Source organism: Neoarius graeffei, chromosome 10 (genome assembly GCF_027579695.1).
Source record: "Neoarius graeffei isolate fNeoGra1 chromosome 10, fNeoGra1.pri, whole genome shotgun sequence".
Classification (NCBI taxonomy): domain Eukaryota; kingdom Metazoa; phylum Chordata; class Actinopteri; order Siluriformes; family Ariidae; genus Neoarius; species Neoarius graeffei.
Window position 1 is genome coordinate 24,014,818 of NC_083578.1, and position 18,663 is coordinate 24,033,480.

The window sequence follows — 18,663 nt, forward strand, 5'->3', positions numbered from 1 at the left end:
GTAACAATCAGACGTTTTCTCCCTTAAAGGAGAACTGAAGGCAATTTTTTTCGTGTCAAAATTCTATTTCTCTCATTTTATTAAATATCGGAATGCATTTTTGATCGCTATTTTGTCACTGCTATAGCAAGTTCTCATCTCATTATCTCTAGCCGCTTTATCCTGTTCTACAGGGTCGCAGGCAAGCTGGAGCCTATCCCAGCTGACTACGGGCGAAAGGCGGGGTACACCCTGGACAAGTCGCCAGGTCATCACAGGGCTGACACATAGACACAGACAACCATTCACACTCACATTCACACCTACGGTCAATTTAGAGTCACCAGTTAACCTAACCTGCATGTCTTTGGACTGTGGGGGAAACCGGAGCACCCGGAGGAAACCCACGCGGACACGGGGAGAACATGCAAACTCCACACAGAAAGGCCCTCGCCGGCCCCGGGGCTCGAACCCAGGACCTTCTTGCTGTGAGGCGACAGCGCTAACCACTACACCACCGTGCCGCCCCTATAGCAAGTTGTGAGCGTTTGAAATATGCTCTGTAATATATCAGTCCGTATGTCAAAGCGACGGCCGTAAACGAGATTCGTTGAGCCCTGTGCGAGACATCGTAGGACGGAAGTAAAACATACAGCGGAAATCAAAGTGACCAACATCTGCCAACATTGCCGAAAGACACGCGCGCCCTCTTTCGAACGCTGATGTAATCAAGCCGGAAGTTGTGTTTGTTTTGATAGCGAATCAGGAAAGTTTGAAAAAAAAAGTAGGCAGTAATCGTCATTTAAACTCGTTTTTGTGCAATATTTCGTTTGGAAAACAGTTTTCAAAATGGTGGCGCTGACACCTGGCTGACACTTCACATTTCGAAGTCTCGCACAAGTCTCGTGAAGATCACGCGGATAAGCGACGCCTGCCGTGGACCAAACGAACTAAATTCAACACGGCTAAAAACCGAACAGGCCGATAAGTATAATATTTAATTGCAATTAGTTACCAATACAAGTCATGATACAAGGTTACTAAAACCGAAAATGTAATTGAATAACACGTTAAGAAATAAAGCAAGTTTAAAAATGACTTCAGTTCTCCTTTAAATAAATAACACAACCTTACATTATGTGCAGCATCCACTATACAAGTCCTGTGAAGTCGCTGTTACTATAGAAACGATAAACATATTAGAACGAGAGACCTGTAGTTTGGGTTACAGTTGGCTCCACTGTCCGAAACTTCATGAAGAAACTCGAGATCTTCTGATTAATCAGATTTGAGAATTCAACACTGCCGTGATATTTAAAGCTAGACTGCCTTTCAGATTTTTCAAGTTAAAAAGAATTTTCCCTGACACTCAGTTTTGTTTAGTGGACTGAAAGCTACTGAATTAGAATCACAAACTTCCAATTTTATTAGTTTTTTTAATTTAGGGCCACATGGCCCTAAATTCTCTGCTATTTTTTCCTGCTTCACCATGACGCAATACAAGATACATCATGCATGACGTGGTGGGCTTTCCCTGTTCGTACAAGGCATTGTGGGATACAAATTTGAAACCGGAGAGAAAAATGGAGGACGCGAGTGTGCGAATGAAACATGAAAGACCGACTACAGTAATAGAAAGTGAGAAGAAAAAGATGTTGTGTTGTATACGAAGGAAAGGAAACGCAGACCAAACTAATAAATATCGGCGCTCAGCGAGCACCTCGGTGTGATCAGCTGTTCGTTTAGCGACAGAATGATGGAACCGTCAGTGCACGTTCAAAGGTAAACCTGCGCGTTTGCAGCACACGGACTTCCTCTGTCTGCTTGAAGCGAGCGATTTCATGCATGTTATTTGCGAGGTAATCCCCTCAAATTAAATAACTTCCCAGCCACAGAACGGCCTGATATTTTTAAAGATATTACAGAAAGAAAAAAATCACAATGACCAAATTTCACCGGGAACTAAATTTCACCGATTGGGGGTGTCGTGGCTCAGGTGGACAAGGTGCCATACCATAAATCCGGGGACCCGGGTTCGATTCCGGCCCGAGGTCATTTCCTGATCCCTCCCCGTCTCTCTGTCCCGCTCATTTCCTGTCTCTACACTGTCCTATCCAATAAAAGGTGCAAAAAGCCCCCCCCAAAAATAAAAAAAATTTCACCGATTTTATGAAATCGAAAGGCCGTCTACTTTTAACAATATATTACAAACCTACATAAAAGTAACTCCAAAACAGGAAAAAATAAAATAAAATTTCAGCCAGAATGTGGGGAAAAATAAACCCCTGTCCGTAGCACCCCACGTTAACGCAGCAAATGTTTTGAGCACTCACCAGGTCTTTCATATGCATGGTGGAGTTTTGCACAGAAACACACTGCGAGTGGTTTCTTGTATGTTGCCAGCAGAGAGAGACGGTTGGTTTGAACACTTTTGAGGGGCAAAGATGGGTCCATTTGAGAAAGGAGCTCCCAAAGAGCACCAGTGAGCTGCTGGACAACACTTCTCCACCTCCTGTAGTAGTAATAATAATAAAAGTGAGCTCAAATGACATACCACAGCAATAATCTAAACACCAGATCATCTTGAGAAGTTCAATTTTCACTGAGAAAATCCGTAAAACATACCAGTTCCGCTTACCTGGCAGTATTTTGCCGTTTAGTGGACAGATGGTGCTTCTTTTGGTATCGACTCCAGTGTAATACGTCTTTATACAGAAAAATAGTTTGGATAATTGGTTAAGAGGTTACGGCCATTTTAAAAGTTAGGCAGCTGCACTCAAGTTGTTGAATGTGTTACAGTATATAGAAGGTTTGTGTATTTGTAAAATCAATAGCTTACCTGCACACAGACACACGGCACCAAAGAAGGAAAATTTAAAGTGACTGTGCTATTAATATCAGTATCGATCTGAAACAGAAAATTTCCGTCATATTTTTAGCCAAGTGTGTACGGTATGAACAACATGACACCGCGATCGAGGTGTCGCTTAATTTTTAAAAAATATTCCCTGATTTACTTCCTGATTTGCACTCACTTTATGGGATACGAATCCCTTACACACTGTTTTGGTGGCGTAGCACAGCCTGATGTGCACTTTTTGGCCTGCTTCCATGCCAACAATAAACCGTTTAGCAAAGATGTCCAATGTTACTTTATACACAGGCACTAGGACTTCTGGTGACAAAAGAGAGTCAAAGTGAATGGATCCTCATAGTGAGCAATTTTTTTTTTTTAAATATACCTTGTTATTATGCGTGGTACAGTCATGATAATTATAAACAGAAAGAAGAGAGAGCGGGGCAAGGATGAGATGACCTACCTTCTGGTGGGCGCTTTATAGTGTACGAGTCGGTAATGAGGGTTTGGTTGAAGTCATCCACAGCCACATGGACAGTATTGCCCACCTGGGCCATAAAACAGTCATACTTCAACTCCCACTAGAGGGCGAGAGAGCATCACAGTGAACACGGATCAACTTCCTCCTTCATTGTCAATATATGTATGATAATTGTTATTAAAAAAAAAATAATAAAAAAAATAAACTGAGCCTGAGGCGGACAGGTGATTATAAAAAAAAAATCTTCGAAAGTGGCATGCGAACGTAATAAAGGCGCACGCAGGCTTGCATCGCTCATCTATGCCGACTCGCATAAAATACCTCGTTTTGAAATCGATAAAATAAATCACAGTTCCACCTTCCCTTTGAATAGTTTTAGACCAAACTTTGCAGCATCTTTAGTGCTTTTAGGAACAGCATTTTCTTTCATAATTTGTAATTCTTCCTCACTTACGGTGACGAAGTGATTGGCTGCCATTTTGCCGAGTTGCTCGAGGTGATTATCGAGAAATAGTCCGAACCTCTTGACCAATAATCAATCAATGCGCGCGATTTTCTATAAAAATCACCGCTGTATTTATACCAAAATATTTTATTCATCTTCACAAATATTACAATACGTTGGAATTTGTGGATGACAGCATCTGCAGTTCTGTCCATGTTTCTGTATATAAACACATTTTACATGATTTCAGTTCATTCAAATGCTATTGTCCGTATTGTAGCTTAACATGGCCATTCTAACGGCGCTAACGTGAATTAAACCGTGTCGTGTATCTGCAAATACGTGCCCATGCAAGCAATTAAAATTGTCCAAAATGTCACTCAGAGTAGGAAATGGTAAAGTAATATCGTACCACGCGTCTTCTTTGGACATCCAGATGGTCACTGATGGTAGAGCGAGTTCTGATTTTAACGGTCCTACTATGGTCATCAAACAACTGTTTCCACTGCAGCAACAACAGGAAACAAAGGATTGGGCATGATTATTAGTTGTATTACAAAAAACAAACAACAAAAACATTTACGGTAAACAATTCAGAATTCATTTCATTACTGTATTTAAGACAACTGGTGACCAGTACTGGTCAGATGACATTGATTGCAGTCTATAACTACTTAAGTATGGAATAAATCATGATGGTGGCATCCTGTTATAGGAAAGTTATCAATGGGTTGCAAAAAACACCAGATTTCCCCCCCCCCCCCCCCAATTATTTTACAAATTAATATTAGAAATATCAAAGATGGATTTGGTGCCACCATTTTAAACTGTTACTGGGGTACATATTTAAGACAAGCCACATTTAAATGAAGGTTGCACATCCCATTTTTAAGTTTCAGCACCAAGTGTAAAAATTCAGCAACAGAAACAGACCAATGTCCCTGTCCATTCTCCTCCGCAACTAGTGTAGTGTCTCGAATCGCACACTCCTGTTTTATTTCTCAACGTGTGGTCCGTGGGGGCGGCACGGTGGTGTAGTGGTTAGCGCTGTCGCCTCACAGCAAGAAGGTCCGGGTTCGTGCCCCGTGGCCGGCGAGGGCCTTTCTGTGTGGAGTTTGCATGTTCTCCCCGTGTCCGCGTGGGTTTCCTCCGGGTGCTCCGGTTTCCCCCACAGTCCAAAGACATGCAGGTTAGGTTAACTGGTGACTCTAAATTGACCGTAGGTGTGAATGTGAGTGTGAATGGTTGTCTGTGTCTATGTGTCAGGCCTGTGATGACCTGGCGACTTGTCCAGGGTGTACCCCGCCTTTCACCCGTAGTCAGCTGGGATAGGCTCCAGCTTGCCTGCGACCCTGTAGAAGGATAAAGCGGCTAGAGATAATGAGATAAGATGAGGTGTGGTCCGTGAGCGACCCCTGGTGGTCCGCGAGTTGAAGTCATAAAATATCACGTTTTCTCAGTGTTTCTGAAATCGCCTATGTGACTCCAAAAGCAAAGTTCTGAGTAGCACAGATGAGTTATTTTCTATATTGAATAAAGTCTTATGTAAATTTAAATAGTAGCCCATTATTTGAATTTGTCTGACAAAGCAAGCCAACAGTTTTGCAACACGGCCTACGGCTACGTCAGTTTAGGTTACACGTTCATAATCAGCGTCACCTCTGAATGTGGAGGGAATGTGGAAAAAACTACGAGTAACCAAATTAGACTGTCAAAAAGATAATGGATCAGTGGCTGAAGACCGGGTCAGTCAAAAGAAAAGCATAAGAAACATCCGACATGAGCGAGGACAAAGTCCAAAGACATCATGATGATTCCTTGTTTGAGAAAACAAAAAACAGCGCAACCAGATCAACGTGGCCCCCAATACGAGATTAAAACTGTCCAGTTTGGAGCCGGACATTGCTTCACTGATGTATCAGAATAACCAGCACCATTCTTCCCATTACGAGAAGGACAACAATGACAGAGTTGGCGATACCATTTGTAAAACTGTCATTTCATTAGTGTGCAATTTATCATGTACTGTTGAAGTAGGCTCATTGTTTTTTGTTCAGGACATTTAGGGGGTGAGATGGTCTGCAATTTTTTTTTTAATGGATAAAGTGGTCCTTGGTCTGAAAACGTTTGAGAAACACTGATCTAGACAAGGGCTTTTCAAAGTGTGGGGCGTGCCTCCCCTAGGGGACGCCAGAGTTCTTCGGGGGAGGCAACGTGAGGAAAAATAAACCAGAATAAGTTACGATTGCGGACATTTAGCAAACTTCAGCTAGCCTTTGCCAGAGACACATGAAACATATTCAAGTTATAGTTATATAATGGACATAAAGTCCAGACTTTCAGCTTTCATTTGAGGGTATCCACATTGAAATTGGATGAAGGGTTTAGGAGTTTCAGCTCCTTAACCTGTGCCACCCTGTTTTTAAAGGGACCAAAAGTCATTGGACAGTTGACTCAAAGGCTATTTCATGGGCAGGTGTGGGAAATTCCTTCGTTATGTCATTCTCAATTAAGCAGATAAAAGGCCTGGAGTTGATTTGAGGTGTGGTGCTTGCATTTGGAAGATTTTGCTGTGAAGAAAACATGCGGTCAAAGGAGTTCTCCATGCAGGTGAAACAAGCCATCCTTAAGCTCCGAAAACAGAAAAAACCCATCTGAGAAATTGCTACAATATTAGGAGTGGCAAAATCTACAGTTCGGTACATCCTGAGAAAGAAAGAAAGCACTGGTGAACTCATCAGTGCAAAAAAACCTGGACGCCCACAGAAGACAACAGTAGTGGATGATCGCAGAATAATTTCCATGGTGAAGAGAAACCCCTTCACAACAGCCAACCAAGTGAACGACACTCTCCAGGAAGTAGGCGTATCAATATCCAAATCTACCATAAAGAGAAGACTGCATGAAAGTAAATACAGAGGGTTCACGGCACGGTGCAGGCCACTCATAAGCCTCAAGAATAAAAAGGCTAGATTGGACTTTGCTAAAAAAAAAAACATCTAAAAAAGCCAGCACAGTTCTGGAAGAACATTCTTTGGACAGATGAAACCAAGATCAACCTCGACCAGAATGATGGAAAGAATAAAAGTATGGCGAAGGCATGGTACAGCTCATGATCCAAAGCATACCACATCATCTGTAAAACACGGCATAGGCAGTGTGATGGCTTGGGCATGCATGGCTGCCAGTGGCACTGGGTCACTAGTGTTTATTGATATGACACAGGACAGAAGCAGCCGGATGAATTCTGAGGTATTCAGAGACGTACTGTGTGCTCAAATCCAGCCAAACTGATTGGTCGGCGTTTCATAACACAGATGGACAATGACCCAAAACATAAAGCCAAAGCAACCCAGGAGTTTATTCAAGCAAAGAAGTGGAATATTCTTGAATGGCCAAGTCAGTCACCTGATCTTAACCCAATTGAGCATGCATTTCACTTGTTAAAGACTAAACTTCAGACAGAAAGGCCCACAAACAAACAGCAACTGAAAACCGCTGCAGTAAAGGCCTGGCAGAGCATTAAAAAGGAGGAAACAGCGTCTGGTGATGTCCATGAGTTCAAGACTTCAGGCAGTCATTGCCAACAAAGGGTTTTCAACCAAGTATTAGAAATGAACATTTTATTTACAATTATTTAATTTGCCCAATTACTTTTGAGCCCCTGAAATGAAGGGATTGTGTTTAAAAAATGCTTTAGTTCCTCACATTTGTATGCAATCATTTTGTTCAACCCACTGAATTAAAGCTGAAAGTCTGAACTTCAACTGCATCTGAATTGTTTTGTTCAAAATTCACTGTGGTAATGTACAGAACCAAAATTAGAAAAATGTGTTGTGTCTGTCCAAATATTTATGGCCCTAACTGTATGTACATTACTAGCATAATAAAATGTTCAAATATTACTGTTGTCCTAAATTATGAATCTGGAATGAGAATTTACAGTAGAAAAGGCTGGGGGGGGGGGGGGGTGTAATCACAGAATATTAATATTAGCTATAATATTGGGATCATTAGCTCAAAAGGTTTAAGAAGTGCCATGTTAAGTGGTAAATAAAATTTTCATTACAGAAAGCTTGCTCAACAATCATACATTTTTCTTTGTTAAATAATACAATTTTATCTGTTTACAGAGACCTTGCACCGTCACGTGACCCCATAGCAACAGTAACCAGGCTGCCATGATGGGGGCACGCTTGCAGTGCTTCATTCAGCTGAATTAGTTATTGATCAGTATGGGAAGGTTTTGCTGTGTTTTTGGGTGTGCACATCGTTTTGAACGAAACAAAGACATCAGATTTTTTTTTTAATTTACCAAAAGTTATTCATTAATCAGGGGAAAAAAAACTAGAGAAATTTCTTAACATAAAGAGGATAAACGGGGGAAGAAACAAACATTCAGTGGGACTCGGTGTCAAAAGGAGAGGTCAAAAACCCTATCGTATGCTCACTTCATTTCCACGAAGGTAAGAATTTAAAATAAATAAATTAAAATTTTCACAACTGCAGCAAGGTGCTCATTCTTTTTACAGTGAAGTGAACATGAGCCTCGACACAGCCGAACCTTTGCTGGAACTTCAGTGCATTTGCATTCAGGGATCCTGTGGAGCACGTTGTGTGCGCGCTTGGGACCCAGTCATTATGGAAAACACCTGACGCTGATTTGAGCGCAGTCAGCACGCTGTTTTCACAGAGACTTTGTGAAGTATTCTGTCAGGTATGTGATGGTAGACAGCTCTAAGTGCAGGAAGAGTGTTTATTAGCAGGTGTGATATTTACAAAAACAAAACCGAAAGCAGAGTCATAAACATGGCGAGAAACAAACGTGACTGAGAATGATAATACTTCCCAAAGCCTCGGTGTCCTTATATGCATGTGCTGACTGCACTCAAATGAGCATCAGGTTTTCCCATAACGACTGGGTCCCAAGAGCGCACACAACACGCTCTGAAGGATCACCGAATGTAAATGCACTTTAAGTCCTGGTGAAGTTACCGTTGCTATTGGGGTGTGTGTGTGTGTGTCACGTGATTGTGCAAAGCCTCTATTATTGGTCTTAGATTATGTGTTAGCCTCTGTGAACGGGGTGTTACTATAGAAATAAACAGGCTGTGCAGAGCTGCTGTGTTGAGGCTCATGTTCACTTCACTGTCTAAGAATGAGCACCACGCTGCAGTTGTGAATTTATTTTTTATTCTTACCTTCATGGAAATGAAGTGAGTATACCATAGGGTTTTTGACCTCTCCGTTCAACACCGAGTCCCACTGAATGTCCTCCCATTTTCTCCTTCTATGTTAAGAAATTTCTCTAGTTCCCCCCCGGATGATGAATTACTTTTGGTAAATTAAAAAAAAAAAAAAAAAAAGTCTGTTTTGCTCGAAACGATTTGCACATCCAAAAATGCAGCAAAACCTTCTCATACTGATCAATAACTATCTTGTCTGAATGAACCACTACAAGCGTGCACCCTGTCATGACTGCATAGTTACCATTGCTATGGGGGTCAGGTGACGGTGTTTTGGTTTTAAGTTAGGTGTTCGCCTCGGTGAATGGGGCGTTACTATAGAAATTATATAAACAAGTGCATTGGTATAAACCTCTGAGCCTAATTACAGTCAGCGCTTCTGTCAGAGAGGTGCTGTCCAATCAGATTTGACAATGCAACATCACCATGGTATCATCTGTATTCTTAATTACGACAAATACTCGCCTGGACATCATAGGTGTATGGCTATCCAATGATAAACTGATAATAAACAAGCAAAGTAAATAATAAAGTCATATGAAACCTTCAAGACTGGTCTAAAGACATTAAACAATAATTCTAAACATTATTTTTCTTATGACATGAATAATTTGATTAATTTTTCATAACTTTTAATACATAGACACTAATACATATGCCTTTGTTATTTATTTTGTTCATGTCATTTTTTTTTTTATTGTTCGATAATGTTAGCATTGAGACTCTGAAGTGCTTTGACATATACTATTATTAGTTTCCTTTTAAAAGGTTTATAAATAAAAACTCCAAGAGGTCTAATTGACATATCAATACGTCAATCTTTCCATGAAGTCATGCCAAAGGCTTACCTGAATAGTGTTGTCATGATGACCTTTCTGGACCAAAAGCGTGCGGAATTTTCTACTTGGTGATTCAGTGAACTGGATCCGTAGGGTTTTATTGGCTGCTGTAAAGAAAGAATAACAAACAGATAAAAAGATAGACGTGAGCAGATGAAGTAATGCCTGTGATGCAAGCAAAATTAGCCTTACTGTCTTCATTATCAGACCTGTTTATCTCCATGTAAATTCCTTCCCTTTATTGTATTTACTTACACAGGGGCTTTATGCGCAGGCAGAGATGCACACACGCACCATAACCGTTGACCAAAACTGTTGAGAGGTTCATCCATGGCAAGATCTGCTTCTTGTCTAGGAAAACGTCCAAAAAGCATGCAAAAACGTGCAAAGAAACAGCATTGTACTGCAGATGATTTTACTGTACTTTGCTTCATTCTTTCAAAAGCAAAAAGGGACAGATGAAAGCAAATAAACGCTGTTTAAACATAACCATTCAATATGGCAATACTTACCAAGATTGGACCATTTCTAAAGAGGATGAAAGAAGAGAAAAGAAAAAATGAACGAGAGAAAGTTACACAGGAACAAGCAATCACTTTTTCAATAATTTATTTTCATTTAATTTCGTTAGTTAATTACGGGACTTATTCAAACCTAAAAACCAATCCGTTAATTATGTGAACAACTGTTAAATATTGAACGTACACTCGTATATGGAATTGTACTCATTTCCCTTTTCAATTGTTTTTTCCATAAGTTCCAAATCTCAAAATGCGTTGTGTTTCAAGCATCAAGGACAAGCATCAATTTCCTGTCATGTGCTTTTGTTTGTTTTGCCATGTGCCTTTGTGTTGGCTTTAGACCCGTCTCTGCCTATGTCCTGTCATTGGCTGGCTTCCCTATTGTGTTCATCTGTTCTATATCAAGTCCTTCCCGTGTCCGAAATTGCTCGCTCGTTCACTACTCCCTATATAGGGAATTACTATATAGAGGACTATATAGTAAGCTCATTGGTAAAACGGAAATAACCAACCAACCACTTTCGGACAACAGTATTTACATCATTACTGTCGTACAATTAAAACGTGCCAGATGAGTCGGCTGGTGGGTTTTCAAAATAAAATATACGCATGTATTTTTGTGATAAATACATTTTATACTGAGCGTATTTCCCACATTAATCAAAGTACCTGCATCTTTCAGTTCTTTTAAAACAAGGCTGAATACTTTCTTCTTTGCCGCTGCCTTTTATTCAATCAAATCTGAGACTTTTAATTTGATTCCTTTCAGCGCGACCACAACGCATGATGGGATACATTGCTTTGGTTAGTGACCGTCGGCTGTACGCTACTTTTCATGATGCATTGTGGGATACTTTGAGTGCACTATATAGGGTGCAAACAATCCTCAATAAGGTTTCGGACAGCACTACAAAACGGCGTCCTCACTATACAGTGCCCTATATAGTAAGTAGGGAGTGATTTCGGACACAGGGCTTGATTAGTTGCTCTAGAACCCTGATTCCAAAACAGTTGGGATGCTGTGAAAAACGTACAGTTGGAACCAGAAGTTTACATACAATTAAAAAAAAAAAAGGACGCAAATTTTTTTCCCCTCCGTCTGACAATAAAATTGAGAACTTTTCCTGTTTTAGGTCCGTTAGGATCCCCCCAATTTTTTTTTTTTTTTTGGTAAAATGTCAGAACAAATCGTTTTTTTTTTAAAGAGAATTTTTAATTACCTTCATCAAAGTCAGAAGTTTACAAACATTTGGTTAGTATTTGGTAGAATTGCCTTTGAACTGTTTAACTTGGATCAAGCGTTTTGGGTCGCCTTCCACAAGTTTCTCACAATATCTTGCTGGAATTTTGGCCCATTCCTCCTGACAGAACTGGTGGAGTTGAGTCAAATTTGTTGGCCTTCTTGCTCACACGTGACTTTTCGGTGCCACCCACAAATTTTCTATAGGACTGAGGTCAGGGCTTTGTGATGGCCATTCTAAAACCTTCACTTTGTTGTTCTTAAGCCACTTTGTAACTAATTTAGAGGAATGCTTGGGGTCGTTGTCCATTTGGAAGACTCTTCCATGCCCAAGCTTTAACTTTTTGGCTGAAGTCTTGAGATGTTGCTTCAATATATCCACAATTTTCTTTCCTCATGACGCCGTCTAGTTTGTGAATTGCACCAGTCCCTCCTGCAGCAAAGCAGCCCCACAACATCATGTTACCACCCCCAGACTTAACGGTTGGGATGGCGTTCTGAGGCTTGCAAGCTTCCTCCTTTCTCCTCCAAACATAACGATCATTATGACCAAACAGTTCAATTTTTGTTTCATCAGACCACAGGACATGTCTCCAAAAATTAAGATCTTTGTCCCAATGTGCAGCTGCAAACTGTAATCTGCCTTTTTTTTTTTAAATGGTGGTTTTGGAGCAGTGGCTTTCTCCTCGCCGAGTGGCCCTTCAGCTCGTGTCGGTACAGAACTCGTTTTACTGTGGCTAAATGATACTTTCTTACCGGTTCCAGCTAGCATCTTTACAAGGTCTTTCACTGTTGTTCTGGCGTTCATTTGCACATTTTGCACCAAAGCATGTTCATCTCTGGGACACAAAAGCAGTCTCCTTCCTGAGTGGTATGATGGCGTGTTTATATACTTGCGTATTATTGTTTGAACAGATGAACGTGGGACCTTCAGGCATCTGGAAATTGTACCAAAGGATGACCCAGACATGTGAAGATCCACAACTCTTTTCCTGATGTCTTGGTTGATTTCTTTTGCTTTTCCCATGAGGTCATGCAAAGAGGCCCTTGTGTTCGAAGGTGTGGCTTAAAATACATCCACAGGTGTGCCGCCAATTAACTCAAATGATGTCAATTAGCCCTATCAGAAGCTTCTAATGCCAAAACATCATGCGGAATACTCCAAGCTGTTTAACCTTCAAGCGACCAAGCTATTTTAGCGACTAATATGACCGGGTGGGGTCATTTATGACCCCGCTATATTCAGTATACGAATCTGTATACCTAGTTATTTTCTCTTGGTTTTACATACATGTACCACTTCCTGTCTTCAAGACAGATACTATAAAAATATATAAACGTAGATCGGTATGGTTTACAACAAATTTTAATGCAGAAAGAAGGTAAAAAGACACAGCATAAGAATATAACGTAATCTAGACAGGTCTTTTATGTCTTACTGGAACATCTACTTAATTCAACAACACTGACTGAAAACATATCATGAAAAGAAAAGCATGAGCAAAAACAGTGTTGATGGGATCTTTGTAACATCAAAACTAGTGACTAATATGCTAATACTAGCCAACATGCCATTTCTGACAGATATGCGAATACTAAAATTAATCATCTCCCCATCAGTTGAGCCGTTTTCGTCATCAGGCCATTATTAAAAAATGTTCTGTTTCCGGTCCACCGGCCGGGTGAGTGCCGTTTGTGCGGTTGAAATTTTTTTTTTTTTAACGCCGGTTTTTCGATATTTTTTTCGGGTTCGTAAATCTAAAATCAAACTCGACATTTCCGCATTCCCAGGGCTTTCCACTAAGGCTCATACTAGCCAGCCATGACAAATAAGTAGCCAGCCCGGGGGGGAGGAAACACAAAATAAACTCCTGTGCACGCAGTTCCCAGGATTAAATGTATTTTCCACAGACCATTTATTTATTCACTTTACTCAAATACAAAGTAAAAATGGCAGTAAATCTTTCTTTTCTTGCGTATTGCATCATGAGGCGTTCCTGGCTTGTAAATCTCTTATTTTCAGTGCATGACACATTCACGCAGCTGAGCATGCTATGAATTAACAACGACAACGCTCTGCAGTGGGGCTACACAATTAAAACACTCGGCGAACATTTCTCCATGTGTGTATGAAAATACACTCCAACGACTCAGTTTGGTTTCATTTACAACCAACGGTGTCTTTTGATGCCAGCACGTAATTGAACGAGAGAAGACTGGTTTACCGGAGACAAAATAAGCGTTCTCTGCTTCTGTTCCCTCCGACACACTACTGCCTCCGCCGAGTGCGCGCGCACTCTGAACTGAATCAGCTCTGCACATGTGCCGTGCGGCACAAAAAAACGGCAGCCACCATGAAGGAAGGAGATCCGGAGTTTTCAAACATTTGCTTAAGTGTGAAATCGCAAAATGGTATTCTAGCGAACAACAAAATAGTAAAGATTCAGAAAAACAAATCATTCAGTGATCATTTTAATAGTGTAATTTCATCCGAACTAGGCCTAACGCTCGATTTAGAACTACAAAAAAAGTCCGTGTGTCGGACATTTTAAGTACCTTTGTAAAAGTTTTGCAAATGTTGCAGTCAGCATTTAAAATGCTAACTTAGTTTTTGTACAAGTTTCAGTTGATTAAACTGTCATTTTATTAAAAGTACAACATACAGATAAGTAGTTGGTAAAAGCAAAATTTGGTAAGGAATTACTGCAAGAAATCCTATGCTTCTTTCCAGGGTCATAAATGACCCCGCACAATTTTTCATTACTCTTGCCACACCATTCGGCCGATCCCTGCAAAAACCTATCAACAGTTGTAGAACAAGTTAACTGAAATTCATGGTAGGAAATATTTTTCGGATCAAATGTATAAAAACTGCACCCAAAATTATATGCCTGAGGTCATAAATGACTCCACTCAGTCGCTTGAGGGTTAAAGGGTTCCGGCTAAGAGTACGCCGTGCGCATTCTGGCTGCCGCTTCTCACCAGAGCTTTATTATTTTCTCTCCTTTTTTATTTTAATTTTTTTCTTTTTTCTGTGTTTGAGTGTTTTTGTCCGCCGGTGGTGGTGTAGCTCCGGACCCAGTTTTGGGCGTCGGTTCCCTCCAGGCCTTGGTTCGCCGTGGATGATGCCTGTGCTCCCAGCTATGGACTGCAATGAGCTCGTTGCTCATTTTAACTTCATGGTTGTCCAGCGCTCTGTGCTTTAATGCTTGGTGTGATGTTCCGAGCGATGTTGCTCGGTGGCGTCGCGGCAGCTGTGCAGGCGGTTTGGGACGTACCAGCGCTCTGCATGGCGGTGCTTCTGTGCTCGCTTTGTGGATCCATGGCGTGGTGTTCGAGCGATGTTGCTGGCGACATCACGGCGGCTGTGCTGGAGATGTGGGACTTGTTTTTGTGCGCCTTTTGGTGGGACCGTGGCCACTACACCACTGGAATGATACCTTGACCTCAATTTGGTGGACTTTTTTTTTCCCCCCTTTTTTTCTGCCTATTATTGTAAAGCGACCTTGGGTTTTGAGAAAGGCGCTATATAAATTGAACATAATAATAATCAATTTAGTGTATGTAAACTTCTGACTTTGATGAAAGTAATGAAAAAATTCTCAGATTATTCTAACTGCTTCCAAAAAACTTTTTTTTTTTTTTACTGTCAGACATGAAAGTTTGTCTTTTCCTAAACTGTATGTAAACTTCTGGTTGCAACTGTAAATATAAACAGAATGCAATGATGTGCAAATTGTTTGCAACCTGTACTGCATACAGTACTGAGACAAGACATTTAATGTGGAATTCACAATTGAAAAAACAAACACGAGTTTGGAACATTCTACAGGTAAACACATTAATTGGTAATTGGAAAGGCTCAGCTGTTCAGAAGCAAGGCTGGGGCAAGGGTCACCATTTTTTGAAATGCTGAGTGGGCAAATAGTCCAACAGTTTAAGAGCGACATTTATCAACACAGAATTACAATAAATTTAGGGATTCCACCATCATATCATCATCAAAAGATCCAGAGAAATCTCTGCATGTAAGGAGCAAGGCCGAAAACCAACCATGAACACCTGTGACCTTTGATCCCTCAGGCACACCTACATTAAAACAAACAATATGACTGTATGTATGGGCGTTGTGTGAGACGGCTGCCTCTCCAGTAGCTCTGTAGTTTTTAGCTCTTTAAACCTCTTTTTTTCCCACCTTTTTGCTCTTCTTACAGTGTGTTTAACTATATAACATGGTTTTCTTAATTTCCCTGAGGGAACCCTCCCAAAGGGATCAATAAAGTTTTATCTAATCTAATCAAGGACATTACTACATGGGCCCCAAGAACACTTTGGAAAACCACAGTCAATAAACACAGTTTGTCACTGCATCTACCAATCAAAGCAAAAGCCATACATTAACAACATCCAGAAATGGCGCCAAATTCTCAAGGCCCAACCTCATCTAAGGGTGTTTTCACACTTGGTCCCTTTCAGCCATCTAACTGAACTCAGATCGATGACTCAGCATTTTTTGCGCATATGTGAACACTCCAACCGTACCCAGACCCCTTTAAAGCGAACCGAACTGAGACCACCTCAGGAGGTGGTCTCAGTACGGTTCGCCTAATCTGCGCATTGTGAATAAAAAGCACACCGGGTTCACTTCGCCTTTTTCACTGTAGTTTAACCTTCTTCGTTTGCCGTAGTTGGTCACGTGACTGTAGCAGGGAAACTCAACTTCCTTTTGGAACTTACCAGCCGTGTTTTGTGCTCATAGATAGCTGGAATAAATTTATTTTCCTTAATCCGCACTATTTTGATCAAAGAATACAGCAGGGCAAGCATGGCAGCAGACATTTTGATTCAAGAGAAAATTACCCAGAATTCCATGCACTGGGGGTCTGAGGGCTCTAGAGGACCTGGTGTGAACAGAAAGAGGACTGAGGCCCCATCAAAGCTTAACTGGACCAGAAAGAGAACCCAGTCCTCTTTGTAATAAATTCACAGTGTGAACACAAAAAGAACCGAGTTCTTTTTCTGTTGGTCCACTTTTTGGTCCACTTAAAGAGGACTGAGTCTGGTTCCTTTAAAGGGGACCAGGTGTGAAAACACCCTAAGATGGACTGATGCAAAGTGGAAAAGTGTGCTGTGGTCTGACGAGTCCACCTTTTGAATTGTTTTTAGAAATCACGGGACATTGTGTCCTCAGGGCTAAAGAGGAAAAAGACCCATCCAGATTGTGACCAGCACAAAGTTCAAAAGCCAGCATCTGTGATGGTATGGGGTTGTGTTAATGCCCATGTCATGGGTAACTTGCACATCTCTGAAGGCACCGTTAATGCTGAAAGGTACATACAGGTTTTGGAGTAACATGTGCTGCCATCCGGATTACATCTCTTTCAAGGACACCTCTGCTTAGTCCAGCAAGACCATAACCAAGCCAGTCTGCACATGATTAAATAGCATGGCTTCATATTAAGAGTGTGGGTGCTAAACTGGCCGGCCTGCCTGCCTTCCACTGAAAATGTGTGGTGCATTATGAAGTGCAAAATACAACAACGAAGACCCCGGACTGTTGAGCAACTGAAATCTTATACCCTGTCCACACTAGGGATTTTGTACCGATACGAAACTACTTTCGTACCGCAACACCTGTCCACACTAGCAACTATACCGGTACTGTAGCGGTATAACTATCGGTACGAAACCCACAAATGTATGGGTTTCGTACCGGTACAGTAGCGCTTCGCTTCGGAAGCAGTTCTGTATCGATACAAATATAATGCGCAAAGTCACACGCCTCAACTGATGTCTTCGCTGAATAAAATGGTGAACGGAGATTCGTTTGTTTCTTTCTCAACTGCCTTGCACGTTTTATACGATTCGACTGAATAAATGACCACCAGAAATACAGACTGTTCATTGACAACAAAAAGCACACACGTTTCATCTGCCATATTCTCGGAAGGAAGTTACTCGGTAACCACGGAAACATTTCGCGCACTTCAACTACCGTGAAAGAAAACCGCAAACATTTCTCGCTAGTGTGGACAGATGCACTAAACTGTACCGGTATACTTTGTATCAATACAGTTATACCACTATCGTACATACAGTTATACCACTATCGTACATACAGTTATACCACTATCATACCAGTGTAAGTGTGAACACAGCAATAGATCAAGCAAGAATGGGAAAGAATTTCGCATTCAAAACTTCAATTAGTGTCATCAGTTCCCAAACACTTACTACGCGTCGTTAAAAGAAAAGGTGATAGAACACTGTGGTAAACTGATTGATGTCTGTGTATTACCACTACTGATGACAAATTTCTCATTTTGATGTGTGCTGACCTTTGCTATGAAACCTACTATGATTCTTGGATTCACTCAAAGCCCACGTTAAGTATATGCACTTGTCTACTGCCTCATTTGCCAGTATGCTATATCATTAATGTAACGGATTTAATTTTGCCATACAACAATCCACCCTATACTAGAGATGTCAACATACCACTTTTTATACACGAATGATACTGAAACCTTGAGTATTTGCTCATATCAAGATTTTTTTTTTTTTATAAACTGTCTAGTCAAAAAGTGGGATTTACTCAAAATGACCATAATCAAACCCTATAGGAACAAATGCATAGCCATCAACGTGTTACACAAAATTGTTGTTTTTGGTAATTTGGGTGGCTCGGTTATGACTTACACCACCTTATGTTACACTGCACTACAAGCAATTCTGTGTTATTTCAGGCTAGATTTGTTTGAGTTGAAACAGGTTCATTACTTCAATATTAATTTTCGCATCGGTACGGACACCAGATGTGTTTTTGTGGTTAATGGTTAATAATGTGGTCAGACAGACACTTTATGGCTCGTAAAATACAAAGCACGTGTACTGTACATTCCATAAAGTCACATTATGGCCACACTCAGTGAAAAAAGGACAGTATTTAAAAATAAAAAATAAAATAAAAATAAAAATTAAAACTTTACCATTTAACACTGATACAAATGGTGGAACATTTGCAGGTGTTCAGTTTTACTTCTGTAGAAAAAGGC

At 40.8% G+C, this 18,663-nt stretch overlaps 1 protein-coding gene across 1 annotated transcript in view; it reads right to left on the reverse strand.

Moving 5' to 3' along the window:
* LOC132892973 (interleukin-17 receptor E) overlaps positions 1 to 18,663 on the reverse strand; it is a 46,729-nt gene that overhangs the window by 14,518 nt on the left and 13,548 nt on the right. Inside the window, exons 2-10 of the mRNA XM_060931588.1 lie at positions 10,360 to 10,375; positions 10,103 to 10,198; positions 9,857 to 9,954; positions 4,175 to 4,267; positions 3,300 to 3,417; positions 3,015 to 3,154; positions 2,819 to 2,887; positions 2,618 to 2,684; positions 2,313 to 2,491 (exon numbers count right to left, since the gene is read on the reverse strand). Coding sequence (XP_060787571.1) covers positions 2,313 to 2,491; positions 2,618 to 2,684; positions 2,819 to 2,887; positions 3,015 to 3,154; positions 3,300 to 3,417; positions 4,175 to 4,267; positions 9,857 to 9,954; positions 10,103 to 10,198; positions 10,360 to 10,375 — 876 coding nt within the window. The remainder of the gene's footprint in view (positions 1 to 2,312; positions 2,492 to 2,617; positions 2,685 to 2,818; positions 2,888 to 3,014; positions 3,155 to 3,299; positions 3,418 to 4,174; positions 4,268 to 9,856; positions 9,955 to 10,102; positions 10,199 to 10,359; positions 10,376 to 18,663) is intronic.